Source organism: Vicia villosa, linkage group LG1 (assembly GCF_029867415.1).
Source record: "Vicia villosa cultivar HV-30 ecotype Madison, WI linkage group LG1, Vvil1.0, whole genome shotgun sequence".
Classification (NCBI taxonomy): Eukaryota; Viridiplantae; Streptophyta; class Magnoliopsida; order Fabales; family Fabaceae; genus Vicia; species Vicia villosa.
In genome coordinates, this window is record NC_081180.1 from 120,766,262 (window position 1) to 120,792,939 (window position 26,678).

The following is a 26,678-nucleotide window of genomic DNA, read 5'->3' on the forward strand; positions in this document are numbered from 1 at the left end:
TGGCCCATGCAGGTCTCGAACCTGCGACCTTCGCGTTATTAGCACGACGCTCTAACCAACTGAGCTAATGGGCCACATATTATGAATTTTTTACAATTAGTTTAACAAATATCAAACTCTATCATCATTAAAAAACGAACTTAAATTTAAAAGCACGACTCATCTGAAGCCTAAGTGGTTTTTTATTTTAGGATCATATTGTAATACAACGCATAACTCTTTAAATACCATGGTAATAAAAATCAAATTGGATCGGTCGGTTGAATTAGGAATCGTGCACATGTTTTATTCGGTCAGCACTATAAATTGATCTATAGTTAAATTGGGGAATAAACTAATAAATCGATCTAAAGTTTGGAAAAAATCAGAAGACTGACGATTTAGCCGATTACATAGGTCGGGTTGTATTTTTTTAACAAGTTAAAAATCAAAACGACGTTGTTTAGCTTGACGTAAGTAACTTAGGAACATTGTGAGTGTGCGGGTGATGTTGTTGCAAACATTATGTTGCATGTTGTAGCTAGGTTTATTAGAAATACACAAGTTGCAAACTGATATGAGATGTTGCAAGCGGAAATTTATAGGTCACTTCGATACAAAAGAAAGAAAAAGAAAATTGAAAGAAATAAAGATGCACTAAGAAGAAAATTGATGTGCGGCACAGTTAGTCTGGAAATTCCAGCTAAAAAAGTCAACAAAGAGTGCTAGAAAGTCAACTAATGAGACTGGCTAATTACGTTGAAAGATGGTAAGTATTGAGGACTCTCGAAAGAAGGAGATTCAACTTATCAGACACGTTGACCCAGAAGGGTTCGACGAATATTGGTAAGCTCGGTTTGGAAGAATCTCAAAAACAGATCCATAAAATTAGGATCACTCTCTCCTATAAACATGTCCAAAATCTCGAAAAGGGGATTTTGACACAATGGTCAGATTCAACAAAGTCACCAATTGTCCAAGACTTAGAATAGTTTTATAAAGTCCAAATATAGGGTAGGCAAGGAAACCCTTCGACAAATGCTTGGCGGCAGTTAAAAAGTTTAAAGCACGTTAAAGGACGGTTACCAGCATGACGTCCAGTTCCTCAATAATTATCTCTTTGAAGACGCAGGAAAGCAAGTCAGAACATGGATGTTCAAGTAGTGAGAATTGTGTCCGATCTGTTGGTATAGTATGACGGTTTCAAACTCTTAATTCATGTGATATAAATTGTGTTTATCCATCCATTCATAATCATGACGTTGTTTATAGTTGATTTGATGCATTAGTTTTGAGTTCTCACGCAGGAACAAAGAAGTGTCATTGTTAGGGCTTCGGAGGTCTCTTCATTATATCTCGTGTTACAGAGACTTTCTGGCCAAACGGCCATCACCACTAGGTTCGCAAGGTCCGAAATAGGGGGTAGGGTCATGTTTTCGTATTTATCTCGCTTATTTTGCAGGTTGCAAAATAGACTCGCCGGAGAAGAAGGTGGCTCGCGGCGGTCTTCCGGTGGGAGATTCTTTGACCGCTTGTGTGGCTTCACCAAGGCGTGTGATTGGCCAGTCAAAAAATCAACCTTCTCTCTCCAATGTTGACTTGCACGCGTGGCAGATTAGAGATGCCAGATTGGTTGTTACATTGGTGTGTGGACCCCACGCTGGCTAAGTGTTTGACTTCCTCTCCATTACCATGTTTTTTATATTTAATTTATTGATTATATGTAATTAACATCACACAAACTCAGCATAGCTGGCAAGTGGGCGAGAAAACCACTTAAACGTCCTGGGTTCGATCCCTAGGGCAGGGCATACGTTAATTTTTATTACAGGTAAAGCTTTCAGATCCAATGCAACACACATATTGTGCACCCTCATATCTTCACCACAAGATCTTCATCAACGCAGATCCAAGGGTCTTGAATGCGTTGCCTCACCATAAACCTGCACAGAAGCGCCATACCTGATCCAGAGCTAAGTTTTCTATTTTTTTTATTTAATTACATATTTCTTTTTTTAAAATCATTTGCTTTAGTAATTATAACTTATTATTAATTATTTTCTTTTCCAAAAACCATGTAAATAAATAAAGTCATATAATTATCACATTTAATCGAACATTCGACTTTTTGCAAATTAACTTTTAATTGTTATTTAAACATTAAAATTAATTGTTTTGCATAATTCTTTTTTCTTTAAATTAGGATTTGTGTGATTAATCGAGTTTACAGTAAATAGATCTTTCATACACTAATCTTTTTTTTTTGTTTCTTTTCATCCTTGATTTTCAGGATTGATCGAAGGCTCGACGACGATTCAAGTTATTTAAATATTTATTGAATTAATTATAGTTTCTTTAATTTCCATCTTTATTTTCTGCAAACCCCACAGGTGTTTATTGTAAAATCCCCCACCCATAAAACTGTGATAGCGTAGGTTTTACTTTTCGCATTTTAATTTTCGCACGATTATTTATTGCATGGTTAGTAATTAGGGAGTGCAACCTTTGAATTGGATTAGAATAACTTATACAAGATAAATATAATTGAATTGAATCACTTAATTGTGACACCCACACACCTTTAGGATAATCTCTCTTACACTGCCTTTCGATCAGAATAGTCAAGTCCCTTCGAGCGTAGGGACTCCTTGGCCTGTTGCCTTCGATAAAATCACCATAGTCCCTCAATATAAAGATCATAATCCCTTCGAGTTGCCTACGATAAATATGATCTCGTCCCTCGATGTTGCCTCGATAAATGATGATCGTCCCTTCGAATGCTAAGGAGTCCTTATTGGTTTCCTTTATGACTATTCATAGGACTTCCTACACTCTTTATTGTATGGATAGCCCCCATGACGATTCGATGACCATTCGATGACCCGCACATCCAATGTATAGGACTACCTACCCTCAAATGGTATGGATAGTACTATCGCCCAAGGAAAAACTTTAAAGTATGAGAAAGACCTTACGAACTTAGGGTATAAACTCTTAAGTACTTGCTCACAAACAATTCAAATAAATCAAATGCTTTTCACACCATGTTTTCTAACATTGTCTTTTTAGACATTTTCAAAGCAAATTGTTTTTCTAAACACACACGACACCTTTCAAAACATTTCAAACAAACAAAGTGAGCTAAGCAATTAAGTGCCCATGGATAACCATGGATGCAAAGGGTGCTTACACCTTCCCTTTGCATAACCTACCCCCCGAACTCTTTTTCTCAAAAAGGTCTTTCCTGTTCTTTTATGCCTTTCCTAATTGGATAAAATAAAAGTCGATGGCGACTCTTGCTCACCGCAATATTGCTTGCGAAATAAAAAAGTCAGTTCTCCCACCGTATTACAATATGGCTAGCAACGGTAGCTCTTGATCTTTGGTGATGGTTGAGAAAAAAGGGGGTTGTACCTGCAAGGCACTCCGATGCCAAAGTAAGGAAGAGAACAATAAGGTACAACAAAAAGTATGAGATTTTGGACAAAGTTTGGATTACCTTGCCCTCTATGGGTAGAGGGCTATTTATAGTGTTCTCTTTGGGGTGGATTGGATCACGCTATATTTGTGGGCCTGAATGTGATTCCAGGAGGCCCAAAATATAGGGGAGAGTTGACTAGGTCTTGACTAGTCGTGCGAGGGGTACTAGTCGTTGCCGGGGACGGAGTCCCGACGTGTTCGGCTAGTCTTTAATCGTGCTCGGATGAAGGGGAGACGCCTTTCCTTTTGGCTCTGTGGATTGGACCAATGCTTATTGGGCCAATGTATGCCAACGAGTAGATTGAGCCAATTGGAACAATTGGGCTAGTCCAGAACACTATCTATTCAGTTGCAACCTCATCGAATTTGCTTCTGGGACGTATACTAAACATGTTTTACGGGAATAGTTATATTAACTTTCATTGTTTTCTAAGATGTATTATTTAAGATGGTCAAAAGTAAGACCATCTTGGAGGGTGTGCAAGGTGGTCCACAACAGAGGGCTTCACACTTTTATGTTTAAGCTGTGGTAAAAAGGGCCTCCATACATATATTTCACAACTAATATAAGGTTAAATGGGGTCCCTTAAAAAAATTTCACGATTCAATTGAAGCTAACATCAACTTCTTACACAAAATCTCTTAAAAGTTTAAGACGACTCTAGTCAAAAAGATATATCTCAAAAGACCATAGACGTTTTAAAACAAGGGTTTTAAGAATTTTATATTCTATTAAAGTAATTGAGAGGTTATAACGAGTTTTATAAAAACAAGGAAGAATAATGAATTGTTAACATATATAAATGCTTTTTAACACTCTTTTTAAACTCATTTATTATTGTGTGAAACAAGTGTGACTCTTACTTTGAAAACAAATTATACACAAAGTTGAGAGATTCACATGAATTTCATCAAATAAGATAATATTTGTGTTGGATTCTAAATATGAAAATGTTAAAGTCTCACACTATTAAAATATGGAGGAAAAATCAGATTTATAAGAAAGATAACTCATACCTCAATTCTCTAAAAATTTCTAACACTTGTATTGTTTGATTTGTGCAAATTTTTATCAAGAGTGCGAGATTAAAATATTGAAAATTTTGATATTGTGACTGAGGTGTGCACTTTGGATCCTCTCCATCAATATTCTCTCCTTCCCTTTTCATCCTCTCTATTTCTCTCTTAATCTCATTCTTTCTCTTTATTATTTTATGCTTTTTAATGATGAGTGAGAGTGAAATTAAGAGAGATAGAGAGGAAGGAAAGAGAACGAGAGAATATTGAAGGGAGGATCCAAGTCCCTGAGGTGTGAGAATACATTTTTCTTGCATTTGGGATTTAAAAATAAAAGAAATTTAAATTCAAGCCCAACCCATCTCATTCACTAAAATGAAAAGAAACACGTTTTTAACCAAAGAAAATCACACATAATAAAAACTGCCGCTTGTAGTATCAGAAACAAACAAGCTGTAGCCGCAGCAATGAACTCAACTTCCCGGAAAACAGAGGCGGAGTCGGTCGTCGGCCGCCGCCAGAAACAGTGAGAAAATTATCCAGGTTTCTCTTTCTCTCTATAAACAATTTCTCGGATGCGATTCCACCGTACCGTAGCATTGCGTGGCAGCAGATATCCACACCGCACTCTCATTCCTCATTCATTTTGGCGCTAAAACGACGCGTTTCACAATCTAGGTTAGGGTTAACTGTACATTTACGAATTAGCCATTAAAATTCCCAAATTATTGAAATCTCTGCTATCCTTTCTGAATCAATTCTCTTCTTACACCATAGTTTTACATCATTTGGGGTATTTCTTGTTGCACTTTACCTACTCTTTTGTTGAATTGTTGTAGTTATTCTGTGAAAATTATGATTTTTCATTTTCATATTTTTATGATAAGATTATCTTTTTCTGTGTCAGGTCATGGCTGATAAGAAGACAATTGCAATTTGTCAGTCAGGAGGAAAATTTGAAACTGCAAAAGATGGTACTTTGTTATATAAATGCGGTGATGCTCATGCTATGGACATTGACGATCAAATGAAATTTTTAGACTTTAAGGCAGAGATAGTAGAAATGTTTAGTTTTAATAATGACAGTAGCATGTCTATCAAGTATTTCCTTCCGGGAAACAAGACCACTCTCATTTCAATTTCGAATGATAAGGATCTACAACGAATGGTTAAGTTTCATTACGATTCCAGTACTGTCGAAATCTATGTCTTTGTTGAAGAGGTACTTGCCCTTGAGGTCTCTACCATGCCTGCCAGTAGGTAGTTTCTTTGTTTCTATGTTGATGTAGGTAATTGTTATTTCATGGGGATTTTCTAGAGTTTGATTTTGATTTTGATTTTTGTGTTTTAGGTCAAGTAGAACAACTTTGTCTGAAACTGTGTTGCCGATCAATACTATTCTGAATCATGATGCTGATTATGCGGCACCTGTTGCTTCTCATGATACCATTCAAATTGACGCGGATATGGAGATACCTCTTCTGAGTCTTTCGTCGAACGAGGAGAAGCTGGCTAAAGGGGCACAACAGTGGCAGAATACTATTACTGGTGTAGGTCAGAGGTTCAATAGCGTACATGAGTTTCGAGAGTCGTTGCGTAAATATGCCATTGCTCATCAATTTGCATTCAAGTATAAGAAGAATGATAGTCATCGTGTGACTGTTAAATGTAAAGCAGAAGGTTGCCCTTGGAGAATTCATGCATCGAGACTGTCAAGTACTCAGTTGATATGCATAAAAAAGATGAATTCGGAACATACTTGTGAAGGGGCTGCTGGTACAACAGGGCATCAAGCAACTAGGAATTGGGTTGCTAGTATTATAAAGGAAAAGTTGAAAGCTTGTCCAGACTACAAGCCTAAGGACATTGTCAATGACATCAAGCAGGAATATGGAATTCAACTTAACTACTTCCAGGCATGGCGCGGGAAAGAGATTGCAAAGGAGCAGCTTCAGGGTTCTTATAAAGAGGCGTATAGTCAGTTACCTTTCTTTTGTGAAAAGTTAATGGAGGCTAATCCTGGCAGTTTAGCTAGGTACACTACTAAGGAAGACTCGAGCTTTGATCGTCTCTTTGTATCATTTCGCGCTTCGTTGAATGGCTTTCAACAAGGTTGCCGACCACTGATTTTCCTTGATAGTATTCCATTGAAGTCAAAATACCAAGGGGCATTGCTAGCAGCAACAGCTGCTGATGCAGATGATGGTGTATTCCCTGTTGCCTTTGCCATTGTTGACGCTGAATCTGATGATAGTTGGCATTGGTTTTTGCTTCAACTCAAATCAGAGTTGTCAACATTTGTTCCCTTAACATTTGTAGCAGACAGAGAAAATGGGCTGAAAAATTCGATCGCTGAAATATTTGAAGGTTCATTTCATGCGTATTGCCTGCGATACTTAACTGAGCAACTTTTTAGAGACTTGAAAGAGCAGTATTCTCATGAGGTAAAGCGTCTCATGATTGAGGATTTATATGCTGCTGCTTATGCAACCAAACCAGAAGGCTTTCAAAACGGCATGGAGAGCATCAAAAGGATTTCTATTGAAGCTTACGATTGGATAATCCAAAGTGATCCGGTGAACTGGGCAAATGCATTTTTTCAGGGTACTAGGTATAATCACGTGACTTCTAACTTTGGGGAGCTGTTCTACTGTTGGGCTTCAAATGCAGACGATTTACCGATAACACAGATGGTGGATGTTATTAGGGGTAAGATTACGGAATTGATTATTACCCGAAAAGCAGAATCTGATCAGTGGTCGTCTAGGCTGAGTCCATCCATGGAAGAGAAGCTTAAAATGGAAATTCAAAAAAGTCATTCACTTCAAGTCATATTATCGGCCGGCAGTACATACGAAGTTTGTGGTGACTCGACTGAGTTAGTCGATATTGACAGGTGGGAATGTAGTTGCAAAACATGGCAGCTGAGTGGGGTACCATGCTGCCATGCCATTGCTGTCATTGTTGCAATAGGTCAGTGTGTTTATGATTTTTGCTCTAGATACTGTACAACTGAATGCTACAGATTGACTTACTCTGAGTGTATAAATCCCATTATGAATATGAATGTATCGGCTGCAATAGAGCCTTTGGTAACAGTAACACCTCCTCCCACAAGACGACCACCAGGTCGGCCGGCTACAAAACGATATGGATCTCAAGACATAGTTAAGCGTGATCTACATTGTAGCCGATGCAAGGGACTAGGGCACAACAAGTCTACTTGCAAGGAGGAGTTATTATATCTCAATAATACTTGAAAGGAGGAATTATAGTGCTGGCCACAGGCATCTTCTTTTGGATGCAAATAGTGACAATTAACTGGTTAGTATGTCCCCTTTTGAATCAAGGGTTGGTGGCATGGTGGCATAGGAAACTGTATAATGCATCTAACAGTTCTTTTGAAGGGACTGGAAAACAAAATATAGACTAGAGTAGCCGTTTTAGTTGTGCAATAAGTGAGCATAATAGTACTTAGTGTTTGTTATTCTTTTGTAGCTGTATCGCTAGTTTAAGTTCGATGGTCTATTAGTTGTTGTGCTTGGAAACTATTTTGGCCCAACTTGTTTGAAATCGAACTAATAGAGAGCTACTTTTATCTGCACTGATTTATTAATGAGAAATAATAATAAAAAATTCTTTTTTTACACACTTTAACTTCTACTTATCTATTTTATTTTAATGAATGAAAGTTAGGTGAACCTCTCACTTAAAAGAAATGAATTTTACATAAAATGGTATGATTCATATGAGTTTTACCTAATAAAAGAGTGAGTCTTAGAGCATCTCAAGCAATGATATAATTATTAAGTTTCATAGGTTAGGATATCATTTTATCTGGAGCTTTCTATTTTCTATTGGAGAATGTCTATGTCTACGGATGGTAGAATGAGTTTCTTATAATAATTTAATTCATAATATTCAAGATACTTTATCATAGAAATTTGAAATTAGTTTTATCCCTTTAATCAATGGTTTAGAAATTGATTTATACTTTATTTAAAATATCCTTGTGTGATTTGCTTCATGTTTTTATAATTGAATCAAAATATTTATGTGTTGTTTAAATATAATGTGACATTGTAGATTTGTTTAAGGTGGTATATATATTGAGTTGTATCATTAGATACGCTATTAGAAAAAGTATTAAAAGATATTGTTGTTAGCCCTCTTCTTTATTGAAAAGCACATCCTCTATATTAGTCCATCTGTTGGTTAGGAGTTTTCTACTAAAGCATGAAAGTCTGAACAAGAGCCAAAGAATTTTGAAATCAAGAGAACTAAGAGATGGAGAGGATACTCGAAATAGGGGCTGTCGAAGGGTTTGTGTTTTGAAATCTAGAAAGGTTAGTCGAGGTATGCAGAGAGATCATATGGGGACTTAGCCAAATGTTTTGTCAAAGAGTCTAAAGTTAAACAGTTGAAATTATCAGTTCATGTAAGCAGAAACCAAGAACGTGGGAAAGTGGCCAAAGGCATTTTTGTATGGAAAGGTTACGTGGCAAGCTGTGATTAGTCGAACGTTTAATAGCAGTTATGTTTATATGTCTATATAAGTAGATTTTGTACTCAGTTTTAGTGGTCGCATTTGGTAACATTGTAAGAAAAGTTCAAAGAATCCGCAATCAGAGAGAAACGAGCAATTTCTGAAAATGTATGCATGCGTTCCAATTTCAATTCAAAGCAACTTGCATTTTAGTTTGTCAAATTGTTTTACTTTGTTATATTTTGTCTGCATTTCTAAGTCTTTACTCAATTTCCATATTCAATTCAAACACCTTCAGTCTGCAGAGGGACTTGAATAAAATCTCTAGTACGTTACCTCATTTGAAAGTTGGCTCGTACCTCATTTTTCGACAAGATTAGAGGGACATAGGGACCTCAACGTAAGTTGTTCTTTCGTCAACATTTGATATAAGGTCATCTAACGACACAGAATAAGTTTCTTCCAACGAGGAGGTCTCAAATAACCCTTCTACCCATAACTGTCAGATGTGGATATAATTTATGGACCTACGTGATCACTATTAGGGGAAGGATGATGAGAACCATGATATGACTCAGATGATGTTTTCACTTTCGAGGCGCTCACTAAATCGACAATGATATCACTCATCCAAACTAAAAAGCAAGAAATGTTGAAAGTAAAGCTTAAGGTAGATGGGAAGTTAATTATGGGCGGTTGACGAAGCAGGATGAATGAAAAAGGTGAAAGCTTTAAGCGAAGACTCTGAATCAGTTCTAGTGATGTTTTCAGGAAAAAAAAGGCTAAAAGGTTTGAAAAGTAATTGAAGGCTTGAAGGCTAAAAGATTGCGAAAACTTCCCAATGATGAAACGTCTCAGAAATAGGTGATGAAGCGTCTCAATGATAAAATCGTATTAAATACATTTGTTCCCCGCTACCTCTTAAAAAAAAGTGATCCCTAGAGGTTCAATTCTATTTCACACCGAACTACAAATTGGAGGTCGGTCAAGGATACTTAAGGCTTCCCCCGGCTCCTTCAATTCTCAATAAAGCCTTGGGGGAAACAACTCTACAATGACCAAAATGACCAATTGACTAGTGCCCAATCCATCAAAAGTCCACTCTACTCGACCTAACATATAAAAACCGTTCATACATTATGAGAAGGTACACGATTCCTGATCTCGAATTTCATTATATTCATCTTGAATCTTGAACTGTCTTGAGAGTTGGAGTGCAAACCATGTAGGTCCACCTTGCGCCGTCGTAAAGGGGATCAGAGTCACTATTCAAAATTAGCAGTTATCCAATTCTCATCATTTTTAGTTGCTTCACGGAGCTTGAGCATCCATTTTTGGTTTCCAAACGAAACATAAACTCTCAAGAAGAATTTTTTTGGGAGAGGAATAGGCCAAATGGTTAAGCGAAACCTCTATAAATCTTTGGTGTGATTCTACTGTCCTTTATTTCTTTTTATTTGCACTATTTATTTACTTATTTATTTATTTATGTTGTGCTTAAATCTTTTCTTTACTCAGATTTTGTTTTATTTACTTATTACTCTATGTTTAAATTACAAAATTGTTTTAAACAATTTATTTTTTCAAAAATATTTTAATTTGACATCGTTTTCAAACCTATGCAATTCACCCCCTCCCTTAAGATTGGATTCACTTGTCTAAAAAAATAAAAAATAAAACAATATTTTTGAATAAACAATTTCATCACAATGCCAATACAACACACGTCTAAGAACATATTTTTCACTCTCTTGACAATAAGGCAACTCTAGTGAAAAAATAACTTAAAAAAAAAAAAGAAGAAAGATTGTAAAACTATTTATATTCAGAAAACTGGTGTGTTTTGAAATTAGGATAAACTTCATTTATATAGAAAAAAATTTGGCTCAAAAATGAAAAAGTTCATGGGGCATTTTAATGAGTTAATCGATTAAATATATGTATGGTTGATTAAATAAACTAGAATAGTAAAGTTGAGAATTTTATGTCACCTAATCGACTATTAGCCTCCTTAATCGGTTAGAAGACGTTACACTTTGATTTAATTCATCAAATAGACCTCTTAATAACTGGACAATGTATTTTACCTTCTTAATTGATTAACCAAGCTTCTAATCAGTTAAGCATTTTTGTCCATATTGATTATAAGAAGCTTTATAATAAGAAAGGAGATTTAAAAATATTTTTTTTGCATTGTCTTAGTACCTCAAAACTTACTCCCGTTCCTTTTACAAATTAAACTAATCATAATTAGGAAAGAAACTTAAGTGCATGGTCAGACGAGTTTTCACACTTTCACAGTTTTTGAAGATTTCAAGCTTTATTTAAGATCATGTCTCAAAATTTCAAGCAATCACATTATAATTTCAAGATCCTTTGCTCGATTTAACAATGTCTAACACTTTCAACTTGATTTTAATGCATTTGATTGATGAGGCTTGTCATATCTCTTTCTTATATAATTTTCATCACCAGGAACCTTTGGAACAATTGTCAAGATATCAAAGTCTTTTAACAATTGTCACCAACACCTCCATTTGATAGTTGTCATTAACACTTACAGTTGTCATCAACACTTGGAAGTTGTCATCATCAAAATCATTTGACTAACATTACCTACTTAATACATAGAACTACAATTAAAAATGTCGTTGCAGACTTAAATCTTTCATTAGAAATCGGCCCGAACTGGTAAAAATTGAAGAACGGACGATTATAGAAAACGGGTGGATTGCTTACTTTTTTTTCTCACACTAAACACTAGGGGTGGCAAATAGGCATGCCCGCCCCGCAAAAGCCCGTGAAAAATGGGGCAGGACCGGGGGGACATATTTGATAGTGCGGGTCTAAAACCTTGTCCCGCCCCGCAAAAAAGTGAGGACGAGGAAAGTCTGCGGGCATTGAACCTTTTAGGCCTAAAAATAGTAAAATGATATGAAAAAGTTAATGCCGGCAAAAAAACGGGGCGGGACAGGACAGACACATTAAAGAGAGCGGCCCTAAAATCTTGCCCCGCCCCGCATAAAGGTGCGGGCAAAACGGACTTTCCCTGCAGACCGGACCCGTTTTGTCACCCCTACTAAACACTAAACGATGTTGTTTTGATAAATTTTTTTAAAAATCAAATTAAAAATATTATTAAACTTTATATTATACATATTTGAAACACTTTTTACTCCTCAAATCGAATTTATTAGACCGCGTAGTTATTTTGTTATATAAATTTATTTTATTTAAATTTGTATTTTATACTATTTTGTTGTGTGCAATGATTATGTTTAAAATTTGAATTTAACGAATAAACTTGTAAAATTATGCTATTTTAGATTTTTTTTTTTTAATTTTGTAGGTGTCTTCATTTTTTTTAGAAACTGAGTAATCTGATTCGACCAATTTAATAACTATACATTAATGTTATAGATATCAGTTTATTTAATTGAGTTATCTGGTTTAATTAGGCGGTTTGATCAATAAACCAATGACTCAATACTTTTACCGATTTCATTATCCATTCGACTTTTAAAATACGACGCGTCTTTTTTTTTTTCTTTTTCTCTTATGTAAAAAAAATAATTAGTCATTATATTCATTTTTTTATTATTTTGCACCAAAGGGGCTTTAACTTTGTTTCACAAACAACCAAACAATTGAGTCAGTCATCAAATTGCGATCAGTAAGGTATCCGTTTCAATCGCTTCTTCTTCTTCCTTCGAAACCCTAGAAAATACAAATCCTCGATCACAATCTCAAAACCCTAGAAATTTCATCTTCCCCAAATCAAAACCCCCAAACTCAACCATTGCCATGAACCTTCCATCATCAAAACCCTCTCTTTCAGACGCACCCACTCCATCCCCTCTCAACATCTTCCCCTTCGTCAAAGGCGAATGCGGCAACTGCGGTATCAAAGAACGCTGGCTTCTCCATAACGTCGTCGTTCGCGGCGTCGATCGTCGAATTTGCACCTCCTGCGTCCTCCGTCTCCATCCATCCTCTTTCTGCCCCTGTTGCTTCGAATTCTATGAACACCCCGTTTCCGTCACTTCATCTTCCTCTGCGCACCGGTTCGTGTCGTGTGTGAAATGCTCTTCCCTTTCGCATATTCACTGCCTAGCTTCTCCTCCTCCTTCTCCTTCGCCATACCTCTGCCCTCCTTGCTCCAAATCCAACTTCACGTTCTTCCCTGTTCCCGAAGAAATTGTTGAGGTGAATCTCGCCAAGGTTTTTGTCTGTGCCGCGAAGATTGCTTCAGCTTCGATGAAAAAGCAATTCACTATGTCTAGTGTTAGGTGTGAAAAAGCTGTTAAGGAGGCTGCCATGGCGAGGAAGAGGACTAAGGATGCCATAGAGCAATGCTTTACGCTTCAAAGGCTTAAGGATTCACCGGAGTTAGCGAATACTATCAAGAATGTGAGTAAAAAAGAGGACTTGATTGGTTATAGTGGAGGATTTCCACCGTCTCCAAATGGTCCTCTCAATAACAAAATTGGGGCAAATGGGATTGGGAGTCCTGCTATTATGAACAAAATTGGGGGTAATGGAAGTGATGGAAGAATAGGGAATAATGGTGGAAGATTCGGTGCTTCAGCTTTCAAAGCTTCAGCTTAACATTTGCTACTGTTTGTGGCGACAATTCAGAGTTATTAAGGTTGGAGAGGTTTTGTATAAAATTTTGTGCTTGTTTTTATATTGCAATGGTACATGTTTTGGGCTTGTTTTTATATTGCAATGGTACATGTTTTGGGCTTGAAACGTGGATTCATTTGTTTTGCTTGGTTTGAATGCAGATAGACAAAGGGGCATGGCTGTTTCTAGAGTTGGTGTTGCTGGGAAATTCTGAGTAAGAGTGCTGCACATTTGATATTTTTCCTAGTTTATACATGAGGCATTTCATGTATCGATTCCATTCCCTTGTAAAGCCTCCGACCTAATGTGATTATGCTATTTTATGTACTTTAAATGCCTGGCTGTAATTAGGTTTGAGCTTATTTTTGTTCTTCGTGCTAGAGTATCAGATGTTAGTCCAGTTTTATACTTCTTCATGTTCATTTTCTTTGACTATAAGGTGTCAAATAAGACTATGGTTATCTGAGATTTGAATAACTGTAATTGCTGTGATTATCGTTATCATTTTCATTTACGGATTTAGGAATATTTTTTCATTGGGATGATTTCAAACTTGGGTGTAGTGTATATCATGATTGAACAGCCATGAGTTGCATATCATATAAACCGAATAACTCATACTCTTTTTATAAAAAGATGACAGATCTTTAATTTCGATGAATTTGAAACTAAGTGAATAATTTCAGGGGTGCATTTGAGAACACTGATTTATTAGACAGAGGGATGAACTTGATCAACATGTTTTCAGTGACCATTTTCAAATATTGATAACGTCGGAGACTAGGTTGATATATCCTCATAACTTCAAGGTCCGAGTTGGATATCTGCTCTCATTATAATGTGTATGTATGAACTGAAGTTTTGTTCCTGCAAAACTTATGGATGTTGCACAGAAGTTTCATTCCTGCAAGAGTTAGGGTTGTTGCACTGTTAATGTTGCTTCTTGTCATATTGGACTCCTCAACATTTTGTTGGAGTGGTTTCATTCAAATTGCCCATGTATTCTGCAACTATTTTCATGGTTGCTCGGTCTATTTTCTTGTCTGCCTTCTCGGAGTGATAACTCTTATGTGATTAATTGCAATATGAGTGCTATAATGTTAATGCTTGATGTTTTGAGGTTGACAGTTGATACTGTTGTTTGGGGATGTCCGAGGAGATTCAAGTTCTTATGAAAAAGAATCTTGTTGATTGCTTGATAGGTTTTTACAAACGTATACTACAGTTTTAATAGCATGTTAAGAAGGAACACTTAATTTTCATTTTAACAATGTACTTGTACGCCAGCAATCATCATTTGAGTAGAGACATTTGCAATCATTGCTATCAAATATAATTTAGTGCATGTTTATATTTGCTACGAGAATTTCAGAGGACTGGTGAACTATTGTTATTTTGACATTAGCTATATTTTTAAAATTTTAACTAAATAATACTAGTATGTTTTCGTTAAACAAATTGTACATCCACTTACACTTCAATTAATTAGCGACAAGATTCAATTTTCTTATTAAACAGATTCAATCAAGAATTATTTTGGAGGCTTGCTGATTTTTACATGTCTCCAAAAATATATACAATATCATGTAAAAGTGAGATTTCCTTTGGAAAACATCCCGTGTGTTCATGCCAACTAATTTCTTCTCCATATATCGTTTTAAAAACTTGAGAAACTGTAGCTTAAAAGGACGACTTCTTCTTCTCTCTCTCTCTCTACGATGTTGAAGGGAAAACAAACTTAGATCCTCCAAATATTGGCATTTAGAAGTATTTGGATTAAATCAAGGATATAATATTAACACAAACATTAATTAGTTTTAAAGTTATTGTAACTTTTTCTTATAACAAACAAGTTTCAGAGTCATACACAACTTACGTACACTAACTTTTGTTAAATAGTATATGAAAATATTTTCTCTGTAACTGTTTTATGTAGTACATGTATTTGTAACCAAAAAATGTGTACGTTTTTTTGTTGAGATCAGTAACAAGGAAAGATGCAAAATTCAATAGCTAAAAGTAAAAATACTAGCTGATAAAAATAGGAATTATGATTAATAATAAGTTGAGAGAATACTTTCAAAAAGCTTTTATTACCACTTGTCTTGGGAGAAACTCTTACTCCTATTGTTAATATTTCAATCTAAAGTTGTAGCTCCAAATTTTCCCAAGATGTACCCCTCACACTAGAGGGCGTCATACTTTAATATGACGACGACTGCAGGACGTGCTATGCTAACATACATTCTTGAATCAAAAAACAAGAATATGTATGCAGACTTCATTGGAAGGTGACTCGAACTTGGTCTGGCAACTTCATTTCCACCTAAAGTAAGAACTTTTTGCTGGAGAGATGCTCATAATTGCCTTCCAACGCATACTAAATTGCTGGAAGGAGCTTGACCTAATTCTTTCAAGTGTAGATTGCTTAACTACTGTGCTTTACAAGTTCTGTTCTACTGCAAGTGCAGAAGCTGTAGATCTCTTTGCTACCACCTTGTGGTGAATTTAGAGAAGCCTTAATAAACATTTGTGGGAAGGAAAGAAACCACATCCAGCTCATGTAAAAGCTCTCACATCATAGACTATAGGAGATTTCAGAAGGGACAACAGTGCGGCAGCCTATTTGCATAAACCTGGTAATCATCGCCCTTCTCCTTCCTTGATCTGGTCTAAACTGGAGCCAAACAAAGCTGAAATGCAACTTGTATTCTGCTAAGTGCTGCAGCATGCATGGGTATAGTCATCTGCTTTCAGGACAGCTTGGGGAATTTTGTTTTAACTCAGTTGGTAGCATTGTAAGGCTATCATGAATATAAAAGAATGAAAGTCATCTGCAAAACATAAATCAGCAATATTACCTCCTGCAAATCGACAAAACAGCAAGGGAAAAAAACATGCTTTTATTGTGTGCACGTGCATGTAAGTTTTATGTCTTATACAGAAGAATCTAAATTCTTTTGAGTTGCCACATTCATGGACACAATCTGGTTATATTCCAAAAAGTGTGTAACCTATATTGTTAATTCCAGATAGCATTGACCCCCTAAAATGCTATAGCGGTATATCAGATAGGGAGATAGCCGCCATTGCAGAGACTAAAAATTGGTGTGAAAGTAAACATAAATACATAAAACTAAAGAGACTGTCATGCTTAATAAACAAGGAACCTAAAATACATAGCAATAAAACTAAAATAGAGAAGAAAAACATAATATAACAGAACAATTGTTTGTGAGCAAGAACATAACATGAAGAAAATAGTTTTACTCTTAAAAGGGTCCGAATTGGCATTTATATGGTTTGAAAAAAGGTTTTGAGAAATTTCGCCGCGAAACCTTAATAGCGTTTACAATGGTTGATTAGGGCGCAATAACATCCGCTACACCCGCTATTGTCAACGACAGCTTGCAGGCCAAAAGCGTTGCGCCGAAGCCTACAACCATTATGCTATTCCGCTAAAGCGTGTTATTGACAACATAGTGTGTAACTAAATAAACTCTTCTAACGGACTTTGAGATCATTTTATCGCAACAGCAGAAAAATTCATATATTCAGTAAAAAAGCATGGTAACTCTATCAAGTGAATTTATATCCAGATTAAAAGTTATTTGACATCTTACCTAGCGTAACATGGCAAATAAGGTTGATGAAACTAACATCTTTCCAGCAGTTCTAATTGCCATAAGACTAGATGAATATATAATCCCTGTTGGACAAAGTCACAATATGAAACTAGCGAGCAAAGCAATAAGATTCCTTCCATGGAATGCTGAATTTTCATGAATCTCCAAGGCCTTCTGCAAGTATATCGCTAACAGAATCAGAGTCATCAAACAACAATGTTGCTTGACTTCTTCCTTCTCTAGCATTAGATCCAATCAATAATTTATGAGTGGCCGTATCAGGAAGCCAGCCCTCTTTTAGCATCATATCAAGTAATCGCTGTGCCTCATGTTCCTTACCCTCTTTCCACAGGCCAGTTATCAGTAAGTTATATACATCCGAACTCAATTTTTTGCTGTCGGAAATTTTTTCAATGGTACTAGGAATCATAGATAACCGAGAATGATTTGCTATGAATGAAAGTTGATCAAATAGTTCGTCTGGATCAGGTACCAAACCATCATTGACCATCATATTGAAAAACAAAACACATTCCTTTACTAGATTTTGTTTAATCATGCCACGGATAAGGATACAATATGCTTCTTTGTCAAGAATGCCTCCAACAATCAACATTTGTGAGAGGAACGCTAACAGATTTTTTGCGTTATCTAATTTAGACAACTCGTGCAAGAGAGTAGTTTGTGTGACATTACAGCAAGAAATACCACAATAATAAGCTAATTGCCATAGTTTTACCGCTATGTTGACCTGTCCCGAGTCACATACACATTTTATCAACTTGTTAAAGGAGAAGGAATGAAGAGAGCATTGCTTCGTCGACGTATAGTAAAACACTTCAATGGCATATTGAGAATGGTTGATCTCACATAGTCCATCTACTAGTTCAGAATAAGAGGCGATATCTAAACTCCAACATCTTGCACAAATTCGACGAAATAGTTTCATTCCTTCATCATACTTTCTCAATCTACAGTTGCCAACCACAAGAGCTGAATATGTTGCATAGTCAGGAAAAATCGAGAATTTGATCATTCTTCCAAGAAGTGCATATGCTCTCTCAGTCTCTTTGTTCTCACAAAGCCATCTAATGAGAATATTCCAAGATAAACAATCAGCTACATATCTCTCCGACATTTTTTCCAAAAGAACATTTGCTACGAGAATTTTACCAGCATTGCAGCAACCTTCGAGCAATGCATTGAAAGGAGCAGTTTCATTAACTTGCTTATCCTCTAAAAACACTATAGCCTCGTCTATTTTCCCCAATTCACAATAGCAATTTATCATATGAACAGACACATTTTCATTCAGTTGTATACCACTTCCTATCATTTCATTTATCAGGTACACCGAAAAATCCATCTGCAAGTTTTTGCACAAGCACGGTATTAGAGCCTCATAAACAGACGAATCCGGCACGAGATCAGAATCTTTCATCCTTCTAAACAACTTCACTCCCTCCTCTAATTTATTTTCCCTACAAAAATGAGGTATGGTGGAGGAATAAAAGCTCAAATCCGGTTGACATTCGAGTTCGAGCATTTGCTCTAAAACAGTAACAGCTTCGTCAACTCGACCGTTTTCGATCAGACCCTTTACAAGTATCTCAAAGGTCTTACTATTTGGACTACATCCTTTATTCTCCATTCTTCTAAATTGATCCAAAGCAAGGTCAACCCGATCAATAATAAACAATATCTCCAACAAATAATTCAAAGTATCGACCGTAGGTAACACTCCCGCCTTCACCTTTTCTTTATAAACAAACAAAGCATTTTGAAAATCTCTACTTTCTTGTTGCACAATAGCACATAACAAAGCATTAAAAACCTCAATCGGGGGCTTATAACCCCCCGAATTCATATTGGCTAACACTATCATGGCTTCTTTAATTCTACAATGCTCAACAAACGTATGAATCAATGATACAAGAGCTACTTCAGCATCTGGAAACCTGTTCTTCACCATGTTATGGCAAAAATCCTCCATCTCTACAACATTTCCAGCTAAACCCAGTTTCAAAATGATCTCAAAATATGTATTAGAGGTATGGTGGAAACTCTTCTGTATTGAAGCCCATTTGAAAATCTTCACTGCTGAGTTTAAATCACTTGTACGGTTCAAAACTTGGATTAAATTATCTGGGGCAAGCTTATTCCTCAAAAAGTTAATATTTTGGTCGAAATCATAATTGGCGTTTACAATTTCAATGGTTTGTGAAATAGGTTGAATACTACTGGCTGAAGATAGATAAACCCATTTGAGGAATCGAGTGTGGTGTGTCAAAGATTGAAGCTTTATTGCCTTAGAAACAAACATGAATATGTAAATTGATAATGGAATGTTGAGAGTTACAGAGAATGAATGAAAAATGAAGAGAAAGAGAGATAAATCGGGAAATTGAAATCTGACCTAGAAAGCATGTTTGTCAAACAATGTAAATGCCGGAATCAGTCTTTGTTTGTTGTTGTTTCTAGGGGTGTACATGGGTTGGGTCAACCCATAAAACCCGGTCAAACTCACCCAAAAAAATTCATTAAAGTGGGTTGGGTCGGATAATTGAGTGGATATGAGTTTCAAAACTAAAAAACCCATTAAAAAAATTGAGTTTCGGGTAAAACCCAACACAAACCCAAAAGACTCATTGACCCACTAATCAAATATTTATTATTACAATTTTAATAATTTTGATGAATATTAACTTAAAAGTTGTAATTTTAGTCTCTAAATATTTACTATTTTAGTGAACCATGACATTAACTAACTAGTGTCTTACCCGTGCGTTCGCACGGGTACCCGTCGTTTTCGCGCATTTGGATTGAACAAAATAAAAGATATTAGTAAAAGTAAATTTGGGTTAAAATGGAAAAATTTATAGAAATACTAATATTAAAAAAATTGAATATTGAAATTAAAAAGTAATTAAGAAAATAAAGAATGTGCAGTTCTACCTCCGGGAAGTAACAAAGAGGCTATCCCGCTGGTTGCAACAGTTAAACATATATTATTTTTGAAAATTAAAGTTGTTGCGAGTGTTCTCCACATACCTCTGTAACCATGAAGGAAGAACACAGCAGACTTTTGAGACTCCACAGCTGTCATAAGTTCTTCATAAATACCTCTTTGTTCATCTAAGAAATATAATTGGAAATGAAGATATTTTCAACAACTTCATGTTCTCGTTAATATTTAATATTTTGATCAATAATTTTAGGTTATCGTTAATATTTAATATTTTGATCACTAAGTTGATGTTCCCGTTAATATTCAATATTTTGATCAATAAACATTATTTTCCCGTTAATATTCAATATTTCGATCAACAACTTCATGTTCCCGTTAATACTCAATATTTTGATCAGTAATTCATGTTCTCGTTAATATTCAATATTTTATTCAGTGACTTCATGTTCCCATTAATATTCACTATTTTGATCAGTAACTTTATGTTCCCGCTAATATTCATTATTTTTATCAAGAACTTCGTATTCCCGTTAATATTCCAAATTTATTCCTGTTAATATTCAATATTTTGATCAGTAACTTCATGTTCCCGTTAATATTCATTATTTTGATCAACTTCTTGTTCCCGTTAATATTTTGATCAATAAATTCGTGTTCCCGTTAATATTCCAAATTTGTTATCAGTAACTTAATATTTTTGTTAATATTCAAAAAAGTTATGAGATGAGTAACTTCGTGTTCTCGTTAATATTCAACATTTTGTCAATAACTCCGTGTTTCTGTTAATATTTATTATTTTGATCAGTAACTTCGTGTTCCCGTTAATATTCAAAATTTAGATTAGTAACCTAATGTTTCCGATAATATTCAAAATTTTGATCAGTAACTTCATGCTCCGATTAATATTCAATATTTTCATCAATAACTCCGGTCTCCCGTTAATATTCAATATTTTAAATATTAACGGGATACCTGTGCATTCGCACGGGTACCAATGTGGTACGCTCATTTGTTTTAAATAGTTTATTTTACATAGAAAATTAAATAAGATATTTAAATAAAAATCATATGAAAAAATAAATATGAACATAGGAAGGAAAATTGATTCGCTCATTTGTTCCAAAAATCTAATAAAAATAAAATGATTTTTTTTAAAAGATATCTGACTCCGTCGTCAACATCACGCGACGACGAATACGTTTCCGCTGAAGCTGTTTATCTCAACCCGCGCTTATTTTATCAGTATATCCTCTATACACAGGTTATGAGCTAAAGTCACATCCTGAAAACAGTCCCTGAGTATGTATTATAAAGTTACAACATTCAAAGTACCATAAAATAATGTAATTCTTTCAATATATTAAAATCTTGTAAGGATTGGCCTCTAAATTTAACAAAAGCCCTTGTAAACTTTGTACATTATTGCATTACCAAGTGTCTCAGTTTAATATTATTGCTGAGCAAATGTCGAAGTTTAAATTTAGAACAGGTTTATGCTGCTAAGCTTCTTGTGTTTCTTGTGTCTAGCTGCAACTAACACTTGAGCAATGGTTGATAATATGCTTCCTTCAGGCTGAACATAAGCATAAACTCTTGTGTACCAGCAAAAAGAAAACTATAATTGAAATTAACATAGAGTGTGAAAATTGAGTAACCGAGAGTCCAACTAACATAATCCTCAATATAAACCACAATAGTTTGGTTGGTTTATGAACATGATTATTGTTTGTGTTATGTATTACAAACTATAGAAACTACTACTTCCATGTCTTCCTTCACCAAAAGCTCAAGATAAAAGTAACTAAAATTAGGACTTAGAAATTAAATTTTGAGCTCAATATAAGCATAAACTCTATGCAAATTTTACAAAGACTAAACACATATTTAACCATATTCATAATAATAATAATAATAATGATAAATGTCAATTGTCTACCTATGTAATTTAGAATTTATATTCTGAAAAACTTCTAACTCCTTTTGTTGAGCCTACATACAGAGAATGTGATACATGTATTAAATATTGTAGCTTACTCAAAGGAGCCAATTTTACATAATACATGGCAACAATTGAGACCAAACATTCAAAAGCTGCAGCAATTGAGACCAAACATTCAAAAGCTGCCTGTCGTATTTTCACTTCAGGAGACATAGTTGTCTCACAAACAACTCTCATGATATATTCACGCTCCATATCATTGCTAAAATTAGCCTGTGCATATCCAAGAGCATTATATAATGCCCTAGTAGCAGCAAGTCTGACATCATTGTTCTTTTCAGATGAATTCATACCTTGAACTATAGCAGTAAGAATTTTATTTTCTTCGTCTTGTTCAACAACCTCGTGAGATACTTCCTCACACAAATACCCCAGAGTCCCATGATATATTCCACTTAATTTGTATTCATATTCAAATTAAATTTGAATTTCTCAATATAACAAATTATTTAATGGTAGACAGTGTGGGCAACATTACAAAAATACTTTTATGAATCAACGTCCTTTAGAAGAAAAAGTAGATCTTATTTTCCTATTATTCCTATAACTTATGATTTAAAGATCAATATCCAATGACCTATCCAATAAACATGTTACCAATGAAATCTTCAATAGTAAAATTACCTCTAACAATAACCTTACCAAAGAATCCTAGCTTCCCAAATTCTCATATCCAAAACCAATTAAAAAATAAACCCCTTATAATAACTACTATAGAAGCCACATAAATGTATTAAAATGCAATAACAGAGACAAATGAATAGAACTATCGATATCTGTTTGCGCTTCAACCCAACAATGCTTCATTATACTTCAAACAATTGTTGCTCTTATTATTGTTTTTGAAATAAGCCAGTTTTTCTTAAATATTTTCTATGCTTCAAGCAATACAAAACTTGTTGCAATGCTTCATTTTCAGCAGTAACAACAACTGCAAAAAGAAGTCATACAAATATACCATAAACCATTACATATTCATCAAAGAAAAATCAATTCCTACACTCAAACACACCCATTTCAGCCCTGCATCAACCATACTCACAATCAAATATGAACACTCACAATCAAACATGAACACTAATTCAATCCTAAAGGCAAACCTGCAGCTCAAGACTAAACCGAGCCGAATATTTCAAGCTAACTGAACGATAGCTAACAACAACACTGCACCAGTAAAGCACAACAGAAAAGCAGAAGGAAAATATAGTCATGTGTGTTCCCGTTCACAAATTAACATGTCGATACTAATTCGAACAATACGTACCTAATTCCCAGAGTGAATGTCAACAGCGCTGATATTCGTAACCCAAGGCTGAGGGCTTGTTTCAAAAGAGGCTCTCATATGTTTATCCAGAAAACCGATAGTTGAGTTCTCGCCCCATCCAGTGTTTGTAAATAAAGGGAAGACCTCCCAAAGTGCTTGAAGGGTTCCCAACATTCCAGCTTTCAAGAGGAAAATTGATAAGCCGTGATTTTTTACCTGATTGCAAAAAGGGTAAGTTTCAAACACACTACTTAGTGATGTTCTACCAGCTGATGAAATAAAAAAGAAACAAAAATAAAACATTTCATACTTCCTATTAGATGTTTATGAAACTGAAAATTTGCCGTTGTTGCGCTACAATATGGTTGTACAGCTGTAGAGACGATTGTATTAAGAGTTCCAAACTATAAACTTAACATTATTTAAATCTAGCTGCAATATGGTGCTTCAACTGTAGAGAAGGTTATATTTAGAGTTCCAAACACTAAAACCTAACATTTTTTAAACTTGTTGCAATATGGTGCTGCAACTATTATAAATCGGAAGTCTAAACCTAACAATTTCCGCGTCTTGCAGCAATATGGTGTTGCAACTGCTGCAAATGATCATAATTAGAACTCTAAACCTAATGGTTCCCTTGTCTTAGATGATCCAATTTCAAAATTAATATAGAACAAAACAGAACATAGTAAAAAAAGGAAACAATACCATATTCGTAACAACGTTTCCTGCAGTGACTTTGCCAGGTCCATAAATAACCCCAGGATAAACAATCGTGATGGGCACACCCTCGGAAGTAGCTTGAAGTTCAATTTTATCTGTGGTAACCTTTGATTTCTCATATTTTGTGCATAAAAATTTCTCATGATGAACCTAAATTTGGAATTAGAATATTTGAGATAGAAAAAATCAAGCGTAATCACAACATGAAGAAGAAAAACAAAAAACAAAAATATTGATAATTTATATGGTTTAGCAATAAAACGAACAAAGCAATAGACTAATTTATACTTACATGGCTTTTTGAGATGAAGCTAAGTCTTGGTATGGGAAAGAATCTTCCAACCTAAAACTCAACCAAATATGAGTTTTAAAAAGAATTTAAAAACTCACAAATATACGCAAAAGCTAATTAGTTAGAAATGAATTTAAAAAGAATATGGCTCTGTTGCAAGCCTACAATCCATAGTTGCAACCATATTCAGAATATACGCAGAAGCTTACAGAAAACTGATGGCATATGTCGTGATGCGTGTGTTGGGTTGAAGCTGGTTTATTCTGTTGCAACCCGACCAACTCACCCTCACAATAAACCATCAAACTCTGCTGCAAGCCTACAATCCATAGCAATCCTTAAACCTTATAACTCTATCTGAGTCATACAATACATAGTAATACATATTCAGAATTAATGACTAAAATAATCAAAATAATCAGTGTGGATATGCAAAGATAAACTACCTTCATGCGCAAAATAATTAGTGTCAATATAAATGAATGAGCTATAGCTTCAATATTCGGTTGGCCTGAATCCAAAAGGCAGAGAGAAGCTGGCCCATTTGATCTTCGCTAAGCTTCATAACATATGGTTCCTGAAATCCAGTTCAATAATCTAAATAGTATTAAGAAAAATCACAATTATTAAACCTATTGATAGATATCAATTCAGCTACTTACCGTGTCAGTCAAATTCGTTGATCCTGTAGCCCTATCAATGATCGAGCTGCGTTTGTTACTCCTTATATGATAGATTAACCATTCTTTTTATTAGGAAAATACCTGCAATTTCTTTGCACTTTCAGCCATGAGTCCTCCTAATACTACGAATAGAAGTTGAATGCAAAATAAGCCATAGAAAGAACTCTTTCTCATATCAAAATTAACGGCAAATAAAGAAATTTACCCTTAGATATGAACACGACACTCCAATCATATGCAACCCGCTTACCCCTGTCTGTGTGGAAGACCACTATTTAGATATCCCAATCTGCTGTCAATTGAGTTTAGATTAGTAGACAATAAGATAGAATTCGAAATATAGAAAAGTAGAATTCATGAATGGTTAAAAGTTGCGACCTTTGAGTTCATGTTTTGAATGAAGGAAACCATTCAATAGCTAGTGAATAACATTTGCCTAATTATGCCAAGCAAAACATCATCATAGATCTTCAGAAAGAAACAAAATAACAGCAAAAGTCAAAGCAGTTTTGTTATTAATAATCAATTGTGCAATTTCTTTGCCGCCACCAAAGCATAAAAAACAAAATTTCTTCAAAAGATAACTTACCCCATTGTCATTTGACTCGATAAAAAATATCAACAATTTGGAATCAGAACACTCCAATTCATTCATGGCATCATTGCCGCCAGTGTAGTCCTCGTCATCGTCAGCAGCCGGAATTACATGATCCTCGAACGGGAGAGGTTGTTCCCCCATGAGTAGAAATCCTAATTTTGAAGAGTGAAAGGTATATCAAAGTCCAAAATGAAATTCAAAAGAATAGAATATATGTAAACTCCTCACCATGAGTAGAAATCCTAATTGTTTTTGCATTCAGGAAAACCCATTACACATATAGAGGTACTTCTAGCAACTGATTCATCCAAAGCAGTAACAAATTCTTCAAAAATCTCGCATAGCACAGACTCTTGATCAAATTGAACATCTTTGGTACCAGAAACAGACATAAGATCAGATCGAGCAGTCGGCGACGAAGTCACGCTACAATCATCATCGCTATCAAACATTGCAGCGGCTTTACTACGACAATTACCTACACAGAACATACAAAATCATCAATTACATAAACTAATTAAAACACTTTTCGGTACCAGAAACAAACATAAGATCATATCGAGCAATTAACGGCCAAGAGATGACGAAAGTAAGGATGAAGCCACAATCAGGATTGGAACCTCAAAATTGCCAACAGCCAAGAGATGACGAAAGAAAATAATCTGAGGCGCCGTTAGGTTTGACAATGATTGTAGAGAGACCCGAGTGAGAAAGAGAGAGAAAATGGACTGTGGATGCTTCAATTTCATAACCGCCTTTGAAATGGAGAAATGATTTGGGAACGGTTTTGGAAGTGGAAGAGGATCGATTGAAGGAAGGTCTGCAGCATGATGAGAGGTTTAACGTTACAAAACTTTGCAACTGCCGTAGCACAAAATCAGCGTGAAGCAATAGTAGGGAATGACGTGGAAATTTGAGAGAGGATTTGCTGAGGTGG

The 26,678-nt window shown here is 35.2% G+C and overlaps 3 protein-coding genes, 1 long non-coding RNA gene and 1 other non-coding gene across 16 annotated transcripts; 2 read left to right on the plus strand and 3 right to left on the minus strand.

Annotated features, from left to right (window-relative positions):
- Nucleotides 1-74, minus strand: TRNAI-AAU (transfer RNA isoleucine (anticodon AAU)). The gene has a single exon. It is a non-coding gene; the product is annotated as a tRNA-Ile (tRNA).
- A 4,787-nt stretch (nucleotides 75-4,861) lies between these two features.
- Nucleotides 4,862-8,127, plus strand: LOC131644017 (uncharacterized). 3 transcript variants are annotated; one of them, XM_058914398.1, is made up of 3 exons: nucleotides 4,862-5,269; nucleotides 5,384-5,736; nucleotides 5,828-8,127. In XM_058914398.1, the coding sequence occupies exons 2-3, from the start codon at nucleotides 5,387-5,389 to the stop codon at nucleotides 7,734-7,736; spliced, it is 2,259 nt and encodes a 752-aa protein (XP_058770381.1). In that variant the 5' UTR covers nucleotides 4,862-5,269; nucleotides 5,384-5,386; the 3' UTR covers nucleotides 7,737-8,127. The 3 variants fall into 3 exon arrangements, with proteins under 3 accessions (XP_058770381.1, XP_058770380.1, XP_058770382.1); XM_058914397.1 differs by having other exon boundaries at nucleotides 4,862-5,154; XM_058914399.1 differs by lacking the exon at nucleotides 4,862-5,269 and having other exon boundaries at nucleotides 5,414-5,698.
- A 4,457-nt stretch (nucleotides 8,128-12,584) lies between these two features.
- On the plus strand, nucleotides 12,585-14,209 carry LOC131644019 (uncharacterized). Its single transcript, XM_058914401.1, has 2 exons — nucleotides 12,585-13,610; nucleotides 13,750-14,209. The coding sequence occupies exon 1, from the start codon at nucleotides 12,767-12,769 to the stop codon at nucleotides 13,568-13,570; it is 804 nt and encodes a 267-aa protein (XP_058770384.1). The 5' UTR covers nucleotides 12,585-12,766; the 3' UTR covers nucleotides 13,571-13,610; nucleotides 13,750-14,209.
- Nucleotides 14,210-15,621: 1,412 nt separating this feature from the next.
- On the minus strand, nucleotides 15,622-19,693 carry LOC131644018 (putative pentatricopeptide repeat-containing protein At3g16710, mitochondrial). Its single transcript, XM_058914400.1, has 2 exons — nucleotides 17,212-19,693; nucleotides 15,622-16,422 (listed from the first exon to the last, which is right to left on the minus strand). Exon 1 carries the CDS (start codon nucleotides 19,535-19,537, stop codon nucleotides 17,369-17,371), a length of 2,169 nt encoding a protein of 722 aa, XP_058770383.1. The 5' UTR covers nucleotides 19,538-19,693; the 3' UTR covers nucleotides 15,622-16,422; nucleotides 17,212-17,368.
- A 1,197-nt stretch (nucleotides 19,694-20,890) lies between these two features.
- On the minus strand, nucleotides 20,891-26,678 carry LOC131644020 (uncharacterized). Of its 10 annotated transcripts, none has more exons than XR_009296347.1 (11): nucleotides 26,362-26,677; nucleotides 25,733-26,219; nucleotides 25,522-25,611; nucleotides 25,349-25,432; nucleotides 25,123-25,224; nucleotides 24,907-25,037; nucleotides 24,670-24,779; nucleotides 24,461-24,511; nucleotides 24,154-24,318; nucleotides 23,446-23,661; nucleotides 20,891-21,797 (listed from the first exon to the last, which is right to left on the minus strand). It is a non-coding gene; the product is annotated as an uncharacterized LOC131644020 (long non-coding RNA). The 10 variants fall into 10 exon arrangements; XR_009296349.1 differs by having other exon boundaries at nucleotides 20,892-21,774; XR_009296348.1 differs by lacking the exon at nucleotides 20,891-21,797 and adding an exon at nucleotides 21,806-22,171.

Bases quoted from the DNA above. Each gene is read 5' to 3' on its own strand.
- LOC131644019 (XM_058914401.1), top strand. From the start codon at position 12,767: ATGAACCTTCCATCATCAAAACCCTCTCTTTCAGACGCACCCACTCCA.
- LOC131644017 (XM_058914398.1), top strand. From the start codon at position 5,387: ATGGCTGATAAGAAGACAATTGCAATTTGTCAGTCAGGAGGAAAATTT. The intron at 5,737-5,827 runs GTAGTTTCTTTG...TTTGTGTTTTAG, and splicing joins TCTACCATGCCTGCCAGTAG to GTCAAGTAGAACAACTTTGT.
- LOC131644018 (XM_058914400.1), bottom strand. From the start codon at position 19,537: ATGTTTGTTTCTAAGGCAATAAAGCTTCAATCTTTGACACACCACACT.